Source organism: Ciconia boyciana, chromosome 2 (assembly GCF_034638445.1).
Source record: "Ciconia boyciana chromosome 2, ASM3463844v1, whole genome shotgun sequence".
Classification (NCBI taxonomy): domain Eukaryota; kingdom Metazoa; phylum Chordata; class Aves; order Ciconiiformes; family Ciconiidae; genus Ciconia; species Ciconia boyciana.
In genome coordinates this window covers 152,501,183-152,519,519 of record NC_132935.1, presented here as the reverse complement: position 1 = coordinate 152,519,519, position 18,337 = coordinate 152,501,183, and the positions used below count along the sequence as shown (strand labels likewise).

At 38.4% G+C, this 18,337-nt stretch overlaps 1 protein-coding gene across 12 annotated transcripts in view; it reads left to right on the top strand.

Moving 5' to 3' along the window:
• ARHGAP12 (Rho GTPase activating protein 12) overlaps positions 1 to 18,337 on the top strand; it is a 77,763-nt gene that overhangs the window by 18,724 nt on the left and 40,702 nt on the right. For 11 of the 12 annotated variants that reach the window (XM_072854582.1, XM_072854583.1, XM_072854580.1 and 8 more), the window contains exon 3: positions 15,503 to 15,766. The exons of the other annotated variant lie outside the window; for it this stretch is intronic. In XM_072854582.1, coding sequence (XP_072710683.1) covers positions 15,503 to 15,766 — 264 coding nt within the window. The remainder of the gene's footprint in view (positions 1 to 15,502; positions 15,767 to 18,337) is intronic. 12 annotated transcript variants of the gene reach the window in all.

The following is an 18,337-nucleotide window of genomic DNA, read 5'->3' as shown; positions in this document are numbered from 1 at the left end:
GGTATGCCAGGATGGTCAAAGGCTCTGCACTGCCTTGGTGAAAGATGGCATAAAACTTCAGTTTCTGCTCGATATAGATGATTCGATATGCTAAAATGTAAAGTATGCACATGTGTTCTTAGCAGAGTTTAGCAGTTTAACATCTTCCTGTAACTCTTGTCCTGCGTTCCTCTGAGAGGAATGATGGCTGCAAGGCTCGTTGTACCTTGGGGCTTTGTTGTAGGTTTTGTTATGATTGCTGTACTGTCGCCATGCTGGATTGTTTGCCCATCCTCTAATCCCCCATTTCAATGGCAACCTAAAAAGCACAGCTATTAATATTTCCAGTAAGGGCTCTTTAGAAGATATAGCTAATCACTCTATATACTCAGTTGCTGCTCCTGTGAAGACAAAAGCATTTGGAGTAATGTTAGCATAACACCTATTCAGGTATTTAAAGTTTCCCAATAAGCTTTATATTTTTAATATAGCAGTTGCACTGGATGTGGCTGAACAGCAAAGTCTTAACAGTCATCGGGCAGAATAAGCTCTATTTATTGGCAGCAGTGTTGCAGAAAGCTCTCTGGGCAGCTGGCTGATCAGCTTCAGCACTGTTACTTTACAGACCCTTGTGGGACCTGGAACCTGGAGCTCCTACAGTGCCTGCAGTTGCCCGTAATTCACCTTTTTAGCGAAGCTCAGTGGAAATGTCTCTAGAAAACAGCATAGAAATCAATTGCAAAGTGTTCTTGTGAAAACTCGTAGACAGTAATTTTAAATGTATTGAAAACTTTGTTTTTCTGTCTGCTTTATTCATGGCAAATTATTGTTTTTCCAGAAATAGTAAGGCTTTAAGTGTCACTTGTTTGTGATGCTCTGCTTTAGCTAAGCCATCAAACAAATGCAACAGACATCTAAAGGTGCATCACTTACTGATGACCACAGTAGATAAATAACCTGCCCTTTACCCTAGTATATATTTTTTTTTTCTTGGAGACTCCCAGAAAGTTCAGCTTCCATTCAACCTGTGTTTTCTGCAGCTGAACAGCTGCTTTCCGTCAGCTTTCAAGAACAGCTTTATGTGCTGAGCCTTGCTATATACTTTCTAGTGTAGAGATTTTTAATGCATACATGTCCTTAAAAGCATTTTTTTTTCAATAGCTTGGCAGATAGTGCTGCGATACTTTATTATACTTGTAGTTTCAATGAGAATGTTCTCTAAAGGCTGGTGGCTCCAGCTGATCCACTGAATGCTGAGCACGGAATTATAATTCAGCGGCATGGGGGAGGGCCATGTTTGCTGTCGCGAGCGGCAGGGCACTGCTTACTGCATGTTGCTTAATCAGCATGAAACTATTAGCAAATTCTTGCCATCTCAGTTATAATGTACTGCTAATAGGTTTGCTTTATTGCATAGGATAGTCAAAAAAGCCTGGAATGTTTTAGTAATTTCAAGTAGCATAACATTCCTCTTAATGAAGTTTGACAGCATTTTCTAAACTCCCTCACACTGTATAACACGAATACCATAAATGCATTCCTGTGTATTAAGTGCTGGTAACTTGCTTGTGTCTTTTCCTAATGAAAGTTTACTTACATATGAAAGCTTTTGACATAATTTTAAATTCTAACGTATTATATGAAATAGATTCCTGGCAACAAAAGCATCTGTGTAATTAGTCCATTTTAACATACTCTCTTAATTTTGTCAAAGTTTTGTATTTGTCAGAAGACTTTGTAAATCTTCAGTCAAAAAAAAGCAACAACCCCAACTTTTGTGAGGTGGGGTTTGGTTTTGTTTGTGTGTGTTTGTGGGTGTGGTGGTTTTTTTTTTTTTTAGATTACCCCCCACCCCCAGTATTGGGGTGGGGTACGCAATGCGCGGGGGGGTTAGTGTGGCCTCTTTCACTCAGACCATCAGCAGTAAGTTTCAGATAGGGCTAGTGCCAGATATCTGAATCAGACCTTTTTCTTTCCCCTCTGCCTTTTGCTTTAGAAGCAGTATTCATTTTTATGGCAGTCTAACAACATCGTCATTTTACTGATAAATCGGAATGGATCTCTGATATCTAGGGATTGGGACTATTTTCATTTTTAGTTGTCAGCAGTGAAAAAGTATTGCATGGCAGAAAGCCAATTCAATTATGTCAGTGTATGTTACTTCTTTTAATGGTTTGTCTTACAATCATGGGCAGAAGTGGGAAGCATCACTGTGTTTCCCCACTTCCCACCGTGGTGCTGGCCAGACTGCACGGGCGGTCTGCGTGGTGGGCAGGGACGTGGCGAAGAACGCTGCTTCCTACTTTTATTGCAGCGTCTGGTTCACTTACAGCTGCGTTCACTCATTTCTCTCTTACATCTGAGAGTCTTATCTCACTCCTGGAGCCAGACTTGGAGAGAGGTTTTTAGTCTTAATCCAGCAGTGCTGCTCATAGTCAGAATGGCTCTAGTTTGAATGTAGTACCGTATGTGGGAAGACCAGGTGCCATCTTTATGATCAGTGCATCTTTAGCAGACCCTGTCTGGACTGGTCTAACTGTGACAGCAGGCCTTTGGAGATGGAGCCTGTACTTGAAATATCAAAATACTTTATATCCCCCCTCCCCCTGCCCGATCTGGCAGGCTGTACCTCTTTGTTTCAGCTCTTCATAAGAGGGCTTTCATCCTATGAAAACTTTGTCTGAGAAGAACCTGCAAACAAGCAGGGGGATTTCTGTTAAACATTTAATTACAATTAGTTGTTGATACTTGTCTGAAGGAATGAAATCAGCACAGAAAGCTGGAGTAAGATTTTTTTTTTGTGTGTGTCCTGTTGCTTACACAGTTTGCTGTAGAAGCCAACACAGCATTTTATGTTGAATGGATAGTTCCAAGCCTTTAAGTGAGAAATTTCAACTTAGAATGTCAGATGTTGGGTAGCAGGCTAATTTTTTTCTTTTCTTTTTGAGTTATCAAAGAACTCAAAGATATCATGGTCAGGGATAACTGTAGGGACTTCATAGTCTGATTTATACCGAAAGTTATAGAAAGAGAGGAAAGAAAGAAAGAGAGGAGATATTTCTGTTGACCGTGTTAATTATCAGTCCAATCTATAATTACTAGTCCAATCTATAAATGTTTTCACCTCAATATACCCCCCTAAAATGGGTGCTTAAAAACAAAATATCCTGAACTATGTTATGGGGAACTTGGCTGGCACGCTGTGCTGTTTACGCTTCTGTTGTTTCAGTTTTGGTACCAGCATACAGTTGGAAGTACTGAAGTGGAGCTGCTGCCTATTAAGTAGATATGAGGAGTCAGAAAATAAAATACATATTTTAATTTGATTACTGAAAGCTTGATGAGATGCTAATTCTTGAAGCACCTAATTTCTTATTTAAAAGCGGGTAGCTTTTCTATGGAGTGGACCTGTAATTGCTTGATTCTCATGATGCTTGACCACTAATCCATATGGCTGCCTATTCCACAGTAGTCGTACTAGCCTGGTAGTGGAGATACTTTCAGTGTTTTGTTGATGTTTTTTTTTCTTTGTCATAATTTTTAGTTGAATGTGTTAAGGTTTGATTTATTTTTAATTTTTTTTAATAACGTGAATTGCTCAATAGTTCATGTAGGACATAAGGGACCATTAGAACCTGTTCTGACACCTCTTTTGCAACGCATACCAGCGAACATCATACAATAATTTTCTGTGTGAAACCTGTAATTTATGTTTAAAGATGATGGTTGGAGGAGGGGAGATACTCAGATTTAGTTTTGGCTTCTGAGAGTGGATGGCTGTGCTGAGCTTCTGGGGATAGGCTTAGTCCGTTGTTGAGGAACCCATTCGTTGTTATTCTTTGAATATTCTGGCATACTTTTTTTTTTAAAGTGTAAGTTTCTAGGCCATGTGACACTGCCTTAGTCCCTTCACCAGTTCTTTTATTTAAGATATGATAGACATACTATAGGCTGTATGCACTGATGCTATTTTGTGGTTCTTTCTCAATTACTGTAGCATACAATCGACAGAATTTATTTTATCCTAGTGGCCACATTGAAATTACATTTGAACTGCAAAAATTACAACTGACTGCTTCTGAACAGATAAATATTGAAGTTTAGATTGCACTGCAGTTACTCAGAAGCTTAAAGCCAAGAAAAAGCCCCAAAGCCCAGTTCCCTTAGTTTGCAAGACCTCTATTTTGTGTTGCAAAATGCAACTTGTTTCATCATTTGCTTATTTGCAACTTCTCAGGGAAGACAAGTGACTTGAAGTTTCCTGTCAGTGCTGCAGCTGTGAAGGCGAACCAGGGGGAAATGGCCACAGGTCTCAGTAAAACTGCTCTTCATTAAACATGTGGGGTTTGCCATCTTTTATGCCATCGTTAACATTTTGTGGGGTTTTTCTGCAAATTGTACCTGGGCATTGACTTACCAGCTCCATTTCTGAGGGCTGTGAAGTGATAATTCATAGTCCAGGAAGAATAACTGAAGCACAAGCATTTCCAGTTGTCTGGCACATTTCAGGATATTGCTTTGGGTGACTTAAATTCTGTGCTGGAAAGCTTTTTAGCATAGAGATGATTTCACTGCCTTTGTGATCGTCTCCGAACACAGAAGTGGGTTTGTCCATTGTTGAAATTACCTGGTCTGAAAAATCTATGTATTAATCCCACGAAGTATAGCATTGTGTATATTTTCCTGTCTGGTTTGTTTTGCATGTTATTAATTTTTCGGGTTAACCATCTCAGTGAACAGGACAGGAGCCCCTATGGCGTTGATGTGACTGAGTGAATGGGGGTATGTCCTTATTTTCCTGAAATCTGAGAAGCTTGATTCTGCAAAACTCACCTTTTGGATCTGTGGGAATGGCTGAAGTCGGAAGCATGACTAGATCTGGTGGAAACTCCTTGCTTTATCCATGTCAGTTTTGCTACAGGTTGAAGAAAATTGTCCTCAGCTTTTTTTTTTTTTCTGGGGGGGGGGAATCTCCCCTTTCCTTACTGGTGTGTTTCTGAATGTTTTATAACTCTTCTGGGTTGTAAATTATTATAAGTATTGATAGACCCTGGAGGTTTACAGAGGAGAAGAAAATATAGCATCTTTTCTTGCTTAAATTGATTAAGATATTCCCACCACACCTGACCCAGTTTTTCTACTAAAAATTAATATTAGTAATATGTTTTTTTAATTTTGCAAGAAGTGACTGTAAGCACTCTGATCCTATTTTTCTTAAAGAAAATAAAAGAAAAATTAACGGACATAGCAGTCCAGCATAGCTAAGACTATATATTAGTCCTTTGCCTCACTACACTTTCCGTTCCGTCTCATTTGATGACAACTGTGGCGAAAGCATCTCTTTTGTTTCTAATTCTGTAAGGTAATATATTAGACACAGAGTGATAAGCATTTTTTTGTGCTTGTCCACACACAAAAGTGGTGCAAAACCTCGAGCATTGCTGGAATCAGTGAATGTCTCCCTGGTAAGCGGGCAGCTTGCGCCCTAGTCCGTGCAACAGCTGAGTTCCCTAGGTAGAAATAGACAACTTTTTACTTATTGTTGTCTCTCTAACTGATTCCAGTTTAGATGTCTGAAGATAATTCCTTCTCCCAGCCACCTTTGGGGTTTAATGATGCAGCTAAACCTCCTCAAGGACTAACAGCTTCTGAAAGAGAAGGTCCTACTCTCCTGTCTCCTAAGTTAGTCAGACAATTCAGGGGCATCTCTGACTGACCTTGCAGTGACCTGTAAACACCTAAAGGGTCTAAATATGGGGTCTAAATTTCTTTTTGCTTGTTTTTTGTTTTTAAAGCCTCAAGGGGGTTAATTTACTGCTATTCTAGTTTATTCTATCAGCTTGCTGCAGGGTCACATCAGCATTATTGGGATGGAGGGGAAGGGAGATGGTAGCGGGTGGCCAGTAGACCAGCTTAGCTATATCTTAAAATTGTATCAGTAGTCTTTTATTTTCTGAAATAAAGAAATCTATGTTTTTTTCTTGTTTTCTAAACATTGAGTTGTTGGCAGAGTCCTTTGAAATGTGTGCTTTATTAATTTGGTGACATGAACTGAATTAGCAAAAGCATTTGCTGAACTTTTGGTGTAAGCAGGAGTGTCCATGTGGCTTCTGCCTTTCTGCACAAAGGAAATTCTTTGCTTGTGTGCATGGGGAGTTAGGGTAACTAACTCATTTAAAATGGCAAATTACTTTTCTCTTGGCTTCCCTTTCTGCTAAGATGAGCAAACCAGTTTTTCCAAAAGGAAAAAGAGCAAAAAAGATTTTTTTTTTTTAATAAATAGTAGATATTCTGGTGTGTTAAAAAGGATAGCTGTTGAAAAATTTTCCTGAAGTTAGAAATATGGAAACAATCAAGACTTTGCATGTACAGACTTAAGAACAATTACATCCTGAGATTCATATTTCCCTAATCTAGGTCTGTTTTATGTTAAGAGGATGAATAAATTACGTGAACAGGTTTTGTAATAATTTTTCTAGACTTTGGGTGTATAATTTGATTTTTGGTTTGTAGAGGTAAAGAGCTAGCATGACAGTATGTAAAATGTGGTTCTTCAAATCATACATTTTGCAATTGTATAGCCAGTCAGGATGCCTAGAACATAATTTTCAGATGTTGCTCTCAGTTTATATTGGGCTGTATTGAAACTTGTTTCTCAGGTTTTTAATGTAATGTTTATGGAAGTTAATGTAAATAGCTACACTGGCTGTTTTCTGAAGGGACTGCTTGTTTATTCCCGAGTGGGACATTCTAATCAATGAAACTGCCCACTGGAGATCTGGGGCACATGAGTAGCACAGTACCTTGGGAATAGTAGTTGCAAGTAATAAACTCAGGGAAAGCTCTGTGAAGCAGATGTGGAGGGTAGCAGCTGCCTATTAGACTGTGAAGTCCAGCTGCCTGGGTGTTCGGGGAAGGGTAGAGCCTACTGGTTGCATGACAGAATATGTTCTTGTTAATATATTAGTAAAAGGCAAGCCAGCAGAAATTATTCTAGTATCTGATTTCATACTGTACCATGGGTGCTTCCTAGGCCAGTTAGCTGTGCTATTCACTGGGGTTTGCTGCCTTAATTTATTCCCATAACATATTTCCAGTATACCAGTAACTGTGCTGACACATTAGCATTGCTTATACTGTTTGAATACTGGTGATGTTTGCAGCTGCATATGTTATTAAAAACTTTTAAACGTTGCAGTTCATAAGCTCAAGAAGATATTCTGAAATTATTCTAACACCTAACAAAGAAATACTAGCATAACAAATGCTTGCAGAATTTGCTGCCACAAGCAACATTTAGTGAAGCAGAGGTTCACACCAGTGAAATCTGCTTTTACAGCAGAGTAAAAGGACAACAGCTGTAAATTGTGTGGGAGTTCTGCATTTTCTTGTCAAGTGTTTGGAATTAAATACCCTTTCTGACAGAACACAGATCTGATGACTGCTGTGTTTTAGAACTGTCTCTTGCAAATTGTTCTTTATTTTTTAAAAAAACCTTAATATTTGGAAAGTGAGCCATTAATATACACATATATAGTTTTTAAATTCTTGATGGCTGTGGCTTTTTCCTTCTCTTTCAAATAGTAGAATATTACAATTTTTGTTCTACTGAGTCATGGGGTTTTGGTAACTTGCATGGTAGTAGTTAGATTTCTTTCTGCTCGATCAAATGGTACTCAAGCTATCTTTTAGGCTTTTGAGCTTGCCCAGTAATACAACTTCAGTAACTTTTGAGTAACTTGGGAATCTTATCAGAGGTGATGTTTACTTTCCCATCTGCACTTTCCATGGGTGCCTGGCTTTACGCTGCTTTGTGTAAGCACTGGAGCCTCAAAAGTACACTTGAATGCTATGGGATCTGTAGTTTTGAAAGTGTAAAGTGTAGAAAAAATTGCTATTCAGTTTGAAGTGACTTAAACTAATGGAAACTTCTTGACCTTTAAGCTATTATGAGTTCAAATAACACCATTCTACACCCCCCCCAATTATATTTCATAGAGGTAACTTTTTAGATGTGCTATGGTATTGTAATGATGACAACATAGAGGTGTTCCATGAAGATGTTAATAATCTGTCTTGAAAAATACTTGGACCTCTCTGAGGCAAATGAGATGTATGGCTATACCTTAAATCAGTTAAAACAGTAAATGGCTTGTTAAGTGAGGGCTCTCCAGTACTGCTGAAACTTTAAGAGATTATTCTGCTGCATCAGTTATCCTGCTGTAACACTTTTCTAAAACAACTGAAGAACTTGTGCTCTTGTGATACTGCCCTTCTGAAAAGCAGTAGCTGTTGGTATGTTACAGGACAGTTTTCCACTGGAGAAAGCAAGTTAGGTTTTTCTGGTGTTTTCTTAGTGTACTATCTTAGTTTTTATAGAAAATAATCCTTGAGAGACATCACAAATGATTCCCAACAGCTGCTTTCTTCACAAATCTGCATTCAAACATGTACTGCGGGTTCCCCAGAGGTCAAGAATTGACAGCAGTTAAACTAAAACGCGGAGTAAATTTGATGTTTCCACTAGTATTGTTGAAACATCCTTATTACAGAACCAACTTGATAGCACTTCCATGAAGGTGGAGGAAAAATAAATGTGTAAATCTACTGCTGCATGGCATGTCCAGGTTGTTCAAGATGCTGGCTAAATTTCTGAAATAGGTTACAGATACTACATTATGTCTGTTGAAAGTATCAGTGTCTTACATGATGAAGTGGACAGGGTAAAAAAGGAGTGAAGGAAGTTTACTGGCTGACTTTTCAACATTGTTAAATTCAGCCACTCTTTCCTAATCGGGGTAAACTTGCTGTGTAAGCATGTATGAAGTAAAGTGTTTCATATGGTATTTAAATTTTCTACTATAGGAAAAGCAGCTTTGTCTGTATCCTTGGACAAAAGCTTTTTTATGGAAGGGAGAAGCTAGATTGTGCAAGTGGAGAAGTACAAGTACGGTAAACACTGTCATCTTTGTGCATGTTTTACAAAGGATCCCATTGTAAGATCTTATTTCTGTTTTTTAAAACATTTGACATCACTGTTGCAATCCTTCGATCAATTATATACTTTCTTTTATTGCTATAGACTTCCTAAGTTCATATGTAATCGTTTTGCTCACAGAGATGGTCATGAGCACTACAGAAATGTGAATGGGAAATCTATAGAGTGTACAGGAAAAAAGTTTTCCATCAATCATTTTTTTTGATCGGTCGCTTATGATGGATGATCTGGGAGTGTTGTCTCCGGTGCTCGGAGACAGAGGCGACTGCTCCCCTCTGCAGCAGGCCACGGCGTACCAGAGCCCTCCTGCTGCAGCCGCTCTCCACTTTGTTCGCAAGTGCTTGTGAATGTGGCAGAAGCAGCCACCTCTTGGCTTTTGTGCTGCAGGATTTTTGCAGTACCATTTAATGAATGAGTCTGAGTGCAAAAATAAAGTCACTTCTTTTGGGCTACTGAGAAAAGGGAGTGTATTTAGTTTTAGAGGCTTTTTGCTACCCATCTAGATTTTTATTTTTTGTACTTGATAAGGCATTACAATATCACCAGATAAAGATTTACATTTTTGGCAACTTTGGGAATTTTTTTGTGTGTTGTGGGAGAGCTAAAGCAGAAGGGAACTTAAATGGCTGAAATAACACAAGCGCATTCTGGCAGAACACGATGTCCTGTGTACTAAGACTCTTTGTTTCATAATCTAATTTCATAAAACAAAATATTAAGAGATGTATTTATATTAAAATGAATTGTACGTAAATATCTCCAGAAACAGAAGAAAGTAATAGCTCAGCCTGTAATTCAGTGTAAGTAAAATGCCAAATTGTCCAAAATAGAATTAGCGAAAGTAAATCAGATTCTTAATTTTACTGTTTTCAATCTGATGGAAAGTTACTGGCTAGCCATTTTAAAAAATTACTTTGAGTGTATGTGCTTAATTTTTAAATGGGACATTTAAAACATTTAACTGTTGAATGGCCTTTACTAGGCAAATATATTCAGATTATTTTAGTTCTGCATTGCATTGCAATGTCATTTATTTTTTCTTATCACTTTATAATGGCAAATCAACTGAACATGAGAACTTCAATACAGTTAAATAATATTTGCACTGCTATAGCTTGTCTGAAATTTATAGTCAACTATTAACAGGCTTATAATATTTACTGTCTTCTTTTTGTGTTCCTTAGACTTACAGAGTGAATTATCCAGTTAAGGTTGGAGAAGATCAGTGCATAAAAAATTGTTTGGGTTCCCATCTCAATTTTGCTGGTTAAATTAGTTTGCTATCTTCACCTCTGAGGTAGTAGAGTACTTGCTGAAAAATCTCCCTTGTGGATTTTTGGGTATTATAGTAAGTTTTAAATGTGCTGAATATGCTAGAAAGAAAGTAGGGTCCAGAACATGCTTCTAAAAACGTAAGCCAAGAGCAGAAAGAGGAAGGAGGAGATGAGCTAATTATTCCAGTTGAAGCTGTCACTTCGTGAAAATGAAACTGTAGAGTTTTTGAGATTTCTTTTATATCATTCCTGTTGAATAAAGCTGGTATTGAAGTCCCAGGCCTTCCTAAAAGGACAGTCGCAATTCCTTGGCAAGAAACTTGGTTGTTGAGGGAACTGGGATGCTTCGTTCCCTGTCTCGGGATGCGGTGGGATGTGCCTGATCTCCTTTCTTCGGCTTGCTGCTGCAAAGAGCCAGTATTCCCTCATTTTCCTTCAGTGTAATGCTGTTCTTTTGCATGACTATGGACAATCTGTTGCTTGTAACTTCATAAAGAGTATTAAGAGATTTGCTTTTTTAAACTTTTTATTTTTAGCAGCTAGCTTCAGCAATTCAAATGCTGCTACTGAAATGGAAGCTTTTAATTTCAAGTTCATAACACTAAGAAAAGCTGCAAACAGAGGCATGACAACTAAAGCAATTTGTTTGTAAAGGAGGGAAAATCACGTGTGGTAGGTCATGTTTTGCAGGCTAGCGTTGCAGTTGTTCTTTAAGCAGTTATGTTCTAGAAGTTTTTGTCTTGGATTTAAATGCTGTAAAAGGAAAAAGGTAATTGAGAGTTTCAGTGAAACTTTGTTTTCTGTCTTTTAGTTGCTAGCATCCTCGATGCAGTATATTCTTGTTGCGTGAAAATAAACTAAAAGCCCTTTTAGGTGGTGGATAGGGAAGAGATCTGTAGTCCTTGTTTCTCCCAGAACTGCAGTCTTACCCTGTTGGAGTGCACAGAACCTCTTTTTTTTTTTTTTAAGTTTGCTTTCATTTTGAACACTTAAACAAATACTGCCATCTGAAAAAAGCCATTTGTGTAAGGTAACATTAAAATTTAAAGTATCCTCTGAGAAGCTGATATGCATTTTGGTAATGAAAAGTACCTTGTGAAGTATAGTAAGTTTGCTTTTCAATGCACTGAGTTCAAGTGTTCAGAGGCCTGATAGCATATCTGCGGCCTTTGTTGAAAATGTTGACTGTTCATTCATGAATGATTAACAGGTTGTTTTATTTAAAGGCACGTATCTCCTTCCTACTGTGTCAGTATAAAAACTATGTTCTGAAAAAGCTGTGTGTACAGTCCCTATTTGAAGAATGTTGTGTGTTGATCCTGGAAACTTTGTCCTGCCTGCGGCAAACTCTCTTCCTTATCAATTTTCAAGGATTTAGTGCTAGCAGACTTTTCTGTGAGACTGAACTTAAACATGGCAGATTTCTAAAGTATTAAAATACAGAGCATTACTGAGCTCAGGGAGAGGCCCTTATATCCATAAAGTTGTCATACTGCTTAATGGGCTGTACAATTTTTATTCAAGTTGTAGCATCATAGCAGTATTTCTGCTTTCTAATTTTTCTTTATCACTTTTCTAGCAAGAGTCCTTCACTGTTCTTAGCAGGAGAAAGCAATGTGAAAAAGTCTGAAATCCATATCAAATAGAAAATGAATGTTGAAATGTTTTGAGTATAAGGCATTTTGCATGTGCATGCATGGGCATGTTGAAGGATGTGCTCTTGTGATTCTGATAGTGAGAAGACAAGGAATCTCTTTTGGTAGATTTAATTCTGTGTTTATGAGCATTCGGAGCTTGTTAGTGCAAAAATGAAGCTTGCGGAGTGACGTTCTAGCTGGAAATCCTCATGTACATACAGAGCTGTTTAGTGTTTAGCATATATTTAAGTTTCCCTTAACTGTGTATGTCTGGTTTGGGGAAAATAGCCATGGAAGTGGTCAGAAACTATTTTGATCTAGGTAATGCTTTATCTATTTGGATTTATACATTGGTAATGAGTAATGGGTTGGGTAAATGAAAAGAATACAGTTAAATTAATATGCTTTTGGGCTTGAAACTATTAAAGGTTTTTGCAGAACACAGTCTCGAACTTAAAACAGTCACCTGAAAAGAAACGGCGAGGTGGTGCAGGGCCCAGGAGCTCTACAGGGACGTCTAGTGGGACCTGCCCCTCTGCAGGGCTCTCCTTCCCAGCTTGGGGGGGAGAGGATTGACCTTCCTGCCAACACTGATGTAGAAAGTACGCTAAAGTTAATTTTAGGAAACTTTGAGCTTCCTAAAGCTGTTTTTCTCATCAATAAATGATAAATTCTTCACAAAATTAGCCTTGATAAGGTTGGGCGCTGTTGAACTGGGCATTATTGTCGACACAACAACATACCTCATTGCGTGGCTCGAGGTATGAGGAAGTATTATTCTATGCTACGTGGTTATTTAAAATAGTTTCTGATAAGAAAGTCGTATCCCTCAGACACGTACGTATGAGCTAAGCTGTGTGGTGTAGGTTCATGGCTTTGCATTTTTTATGCTTTGCTGAAAGCAGTAACTTACAGGTGCCTTTCAAAAAATCTTGCTGAAAAATCTGTCCAAAGAGAGAGCAACAGGGAATGAAGGTAGCTGGAAGCTTGGTTGGCAGGACAGTTAGCTGTCGTCTTTGTTGTTCAGGACAAAAGTTCTGGCTTTCCCTTGAAAACCAGAAATCGGTATATTGAGTTTGGAAGTACTAACCATTCAGAAGAAAACCCCTCATTACGCTTTCGTAGCATGTTACTGTTTTAAACTTAACTAGTATGCTGCTTGAGTTATGTGGCAGTACGTTGGCTGTGAGCTTCCAGTATTGGCTTAGCACATACACGTCCTGCAGTTTCATCTGGAGGTATTCCGGTATGATGCTGAAACTGTTGAAAACCTCAGTGTGAAACCTCTGAGCTGTATTCCTATGTGTTGCTTGAGAGAATGTTCTAAAATCTATATCAAGCATTCTGTGGCATAGGCTTTCTATTTGGGAAACGCTTTTATTAATAGACAGAACTGTTCTTTTAATAAGCATGCTTCATTGTCTTAATTAAAACAAAAAAGCAACTGGCAAATGCAGGCTGGACAGCAAAGTTTCTTACTGTCTTGTGTGGAAGAGCAATTTTAGGAGGACGGGAGTGTTGTGCAAGCCACCGGCTTCCCGCCGCAGCAGCCAGGGCACTCGATGGTGCTACTTTTGTCACTTCCTTGAAATAGAGGAAGAGCTGGAAGGTTGGTGTGCTCCCCGGTGCAGGTGTATGTCCTTGCTTCACGTGACAGTCCCAGTGCTTTAATGGCAGGAGGATTTACATGGGAGATGCAGCTCTGCAGGCCAACTGGGAAACGAATGCAGAAACTGCGCTCTTGAATGAGGAGAGCTCAAGGTTACTCTCCCAGCATCCCAGGGAATCGAGGTTCATCCCTGAAGACAGTGGGGTGACGCTTCGTTCATAGTAGCGTTCTTTATGCTGTCAGGGCTCTCAAGAGCAACTCTACCAAAGGCAGCCATTCTACCCTCCTCAAAAAAAACAGCAGAGGGGGGAGACTTGGACAGTAGAAAAAGTCTTTTACTGTTCATCGAATCTTGTAACAGATTTTTTTTTTTTTCCTTTGAATTAGGTAGAGGAGTGTACTAATTGGTTTTTGCGCTCTGATTTTGCCAGTGCTGCAATATTCCCTGCCCCCCCCCCCCCCCCCGCCTTGTGGTTTGCCTTAAACATACTGTACTTGCTATATCTAGTAAGCTGTGTTTTCTCTTTTAAAGGCACACAAAACAAGTCCATGCCCGTTTTAATCTCATTAAGTTCCTCTCCAGCTGTTTCCCCTTTTGGTTGTGGATATTGCCCATGTTTGGTTCTAGCTATGGTGCAATCAGTTTATATCTGATTGTGTGGTATGATATGCTGTCTTGCCTGAGCAAACCCCGATAATTTATGATTAGATGTGGCCTAGATTAGCAGCTTATGATTTTAATGTTTAAAAGTACATTATAAAAGATCTTTTATGTAATGCAATATGTTATTTTTTTCCTCTGAAAGATGCAACAAGAGGCACAAGGACTTGCCTGCAGCAAAGCTTCTGAATTAAAACCAAGCAGGGGGAAGGGATGGTATAAATTATACAGTTCCTTCCTTTAGAGTGCCTAAATAATGTGACCTAAAATACAGAGATGGCAGCGTGTTACCAGAAAACTATTCAATTTGGTTTAATAACAGGCTGCTTTCACGATCTCATAATCGCAGCTCTCATGAAAACACATGCTCTTATATTCTGCATGGTGTGTTTTATATACTTGTATTATGGTCTAAAAACTGAACATCTGAAAGTGTATTTCTCTCCTGAACACTTCAGTGGCTTATTTGAAAAGTACTCATGGTTTCAGTGAGTGCCATGGACTTTTAACCATGCTTTCTGCTGGCCTTCATGTTAGCAAACTATTTATTAATGAGAAATTGTCATTAGTGTTTTGTTTCCTTGTGGATATTTGTTGTTCTACTCATGTGCCTGTATATGAATAAAATTAGGTGGATGAGAACATCCACTTAATTTCTGTAAGAAGAGAGGGGTAATCAGAACACTCACTGATATTGCCTAAAGTATTTTTAAATAAGCATCTGTTTGGAAAGGCATACAGGTAAACCATCCAGGTGTTTTCCAGAGTTCCTTAGTCACAACATTGTGCCTGTCTTTCCAGCTGAACTGTCTGTTTAGATCTTGCTGGGAAGATAAAAGTGCTGCTTTATATTCACCATCATCTGTATTAGCAGTGAGGGGGAAAGGTTTGGGAACCATCTTTGCCTAACAGGCAGCATCTCAGAAATGCTACGTTTTGTCTTGAGCAAGATCACATTACTTACAGTTCCTGAGCAACAGTTGAACTGTAAAGCTGAAGTTTTTCAACAAGGCAAGCATATAATTATTTTGATGATGATTCCAGTGTATTTCAAATCCACTGTAAGACATAATTATCAGCTGTCATCTGGAGAAATGCTGAAAAATTGTTTCAGTATTAAATAAATATAGCTTGTGATATCTACCTTATAGTTAACAATCTATATAATCTGTCTACCTTATAGTTTTCATGCCCCAGGATCTTGTGGCTATCCTTTGTGCTTTTGTACTTAACAACAGAAGAGGGAGTTTGTTGGTTTGTTTTGCTACTGTAATATATTCTGATTTGTAAGGGAGCATTCTGAAATTCATTTGCTCTTTAACAATACATTTCTTCTCTCGATAGCCAACTACTCCACCAAGCCAAGGGAGGCCCGATTCACCAGTTTATGCTAATTTGCAAGAACTGAAAATATCTCAGTCTGCACTTCCACCACTACCTACAAGTGCTCCAGTCCAAATAAATGGGGAATGGGAAACCCATAAAGATACGACAGGACGCTGTTATTACTACAACAGAGGATCACAGGAACGAACCTGGAAACCTCCACGGTGGGCCCGAGATGCAAGCATTAATAAAGGGGATTCCCAGAGCCATGCAGACCATGAGGTAGTTCCTTCTGAGATCACAAGCAATGAGATTGTAATGCGTATGAATGCTGTTTTGCTATGGAATTTGGTATCGTAGAGTTTTGAGGTGTTGAGTGTCTTCATTTGTCTGTTTGGTCATGTGTCTTGGTATGAAGCAGTAAACAGTTTAGCTCTTCAATAGCTTTTGTGTACAAGAATGCGTACATGAACTGTGTACAAGGGTAGTTAGTTGTAAAAATGCCTTATAGTCCCTCAGCAGGTATTGCAGCTTTTCTTTTAAAGGTAAGGGAAAACTAAGATATTTTGAAACTAATAGGACTATAGATCACAATAGAATAAGACAACCATCATAACTTCTCTGACATGGAGTGCCTTCTCTTTCCCAGTGTATTTGGCACATTTTTGGGGGAGAAGTGGGGGAAAGGAAGGGGAGTGTGACAGTGCTTCTAGAAGCAGGATTTATGGGGATGCATTGAAGAAGGCAGGGGAAATTATTTATTTTTATCAATATCAGTTAAATATACAGTAAAACAAAGGCAGGGGGATGTACAGGTGTTTGCTACTGCTTGGTTAATCCAGTGGCAGTAAATTTAAATATGAGATGTTTTTCTTAGAGGAAAATATTTTCGTAGAGAAGAATTAAGATGGATATAGAGAACTCCAGAGTTCTAGAGTCAAAACCAGACTTAATGGAGTTCCACAGCACTTTCCACCCACATAAAAAATGCAGACGTAATTGAAGCTTCTATCAAATTAAAATATTGATTTTTATTTTTGTACTTGGATTTATACATACTATTAATTATTTGATATATTCTATGATGCTTTTAAAATGTTTAATTTTTTAAAAAGGGCATATGTGACTTCAAACTCGAATTTTATTTAATTCTTGAATTCTTAGAGATGGAATAATCATAGTGAATATAAAAAGCAAGTTTAGCTGGATAACTTGCTGCAGCATTTTATTTAACCATTGGCTTAGGAGATTTGAATTTACATACTTGTCAATGATTTCTGCCTTGGATAGCTGTAGAACAAACTGGGAGAAAGGGCAGTTAAAGGAGCAATATTTGGTTATCAAATTGTGTTAACTTTGAGCAAATCCTTTTCTTCATTCTGTGAATAACATCCTAGAGAACAGAAGATGAGAACATTAAAATTACTGTGCTAGAAGCTCTGCCTAGCCAAGCGTCTAGGTCCAAGGGTGGCAAATGCTGATGGGGGGAGAAAATCCACCCCAGATCTTTGCAATTAGCCATAGGAGCTTTTGACTAGGTTACATTCAGGCCATAAACATATTCTTTAGATATAGCAATGGATTTTTTTCATTATGCAAACCTTTTGCTTTTGCAAAACCTTTTGGCAAAGCTTTGCTCCAGACCTTGCTTAAGAGAGTTGAAGCTTACCATGAAGTTATTTATGTTAAAAGATGATTTAGGCTAACATTTGAGGTGCAGATACATTCTGTGCAGCCAGTCACTAGGGAGAGCCAGACAGTGGTGTGTGTTTATCTGAACTGCAGTGGTTCAGATAAAGCAAATGAGTAGTTGGGAGATGGATATTACTATTTAAATATGTTTAAAATAGTGCTCTTGTGTTCAAACAGTACTTAGGTTAATGAGTTTTGTGATTGAAAGAAAAAACACACATTTATCAAGATATCTTCTACATATTTCACTTTTACATACCCTTTTCAAATATGTATAGTTTAGGTGGATTTTCTCCTGAGCCTATTAAAATGTTTAGTTTTAAAATGTAATTGTGGACTGCTCAAAAATTTTAGATTTCTGGAAGCCCTGTCATAGAAGTCTACCTCTGGGACAATAGTGCCAGAAACAGGAGAGAAAGGAAAAAGGGACTCTTTCATTGCCTTTGGCAATGGCCTTCACAGCAGCCATGACATCCACAAGCATTTAAACAGCCAAATCTTCTTGCCACAGGCTAGTGGCAGCAACAGGTGAACTGGTGAAAAGTTTGTGGCTGTTCCTTTGGTATCTCTGATGATGATAGTCTATTAATTTCTCACTGGCTGTCCTTTTGCTGGATAAGGCTCTGTTCTTAGTCTGGATAAGGCGATTGCTTTTTTGAGTAGTAACTCTCCTTGTAGTAAACGTAACTGGGTTTCTGTTGTCGTCGTTGTTCCTTCTTTTCATGGAAGGACTTCCAATAATTCTTTCTCCCTCCCCATCTGCGAATGATCCCTCTGACTCTTACTCATACCTCTGGACCACGACTTCACCACATGGTTGCATGTTCAGAAAGCTTGATTTTTTTAAAATTTTTTTTTATTGCCCATAACTTATTTCAGCTCAGTTCCTCTGCTCATTTGTGATGCTTGAGGTATCACAGATTGGCTTTCAGACAGTTATATCTATTAAGTTTTCAGTCTTTGTAAGACCAATGGATGATGCATGTTTTGATTAATTTTTAACTAGACACAAGTTTATATTTCCAGTAGCATAAGTTCCTTAAGTACTTTGTGTCCTCTCTGACTGGGTTATCAGAGTTTGAGACTAGGGAGATATATGTTGCGAAGTCATATCAATATACTTCCCAGCAGTCATGTGTTGATTTTGAGGCTGCTTCTTTT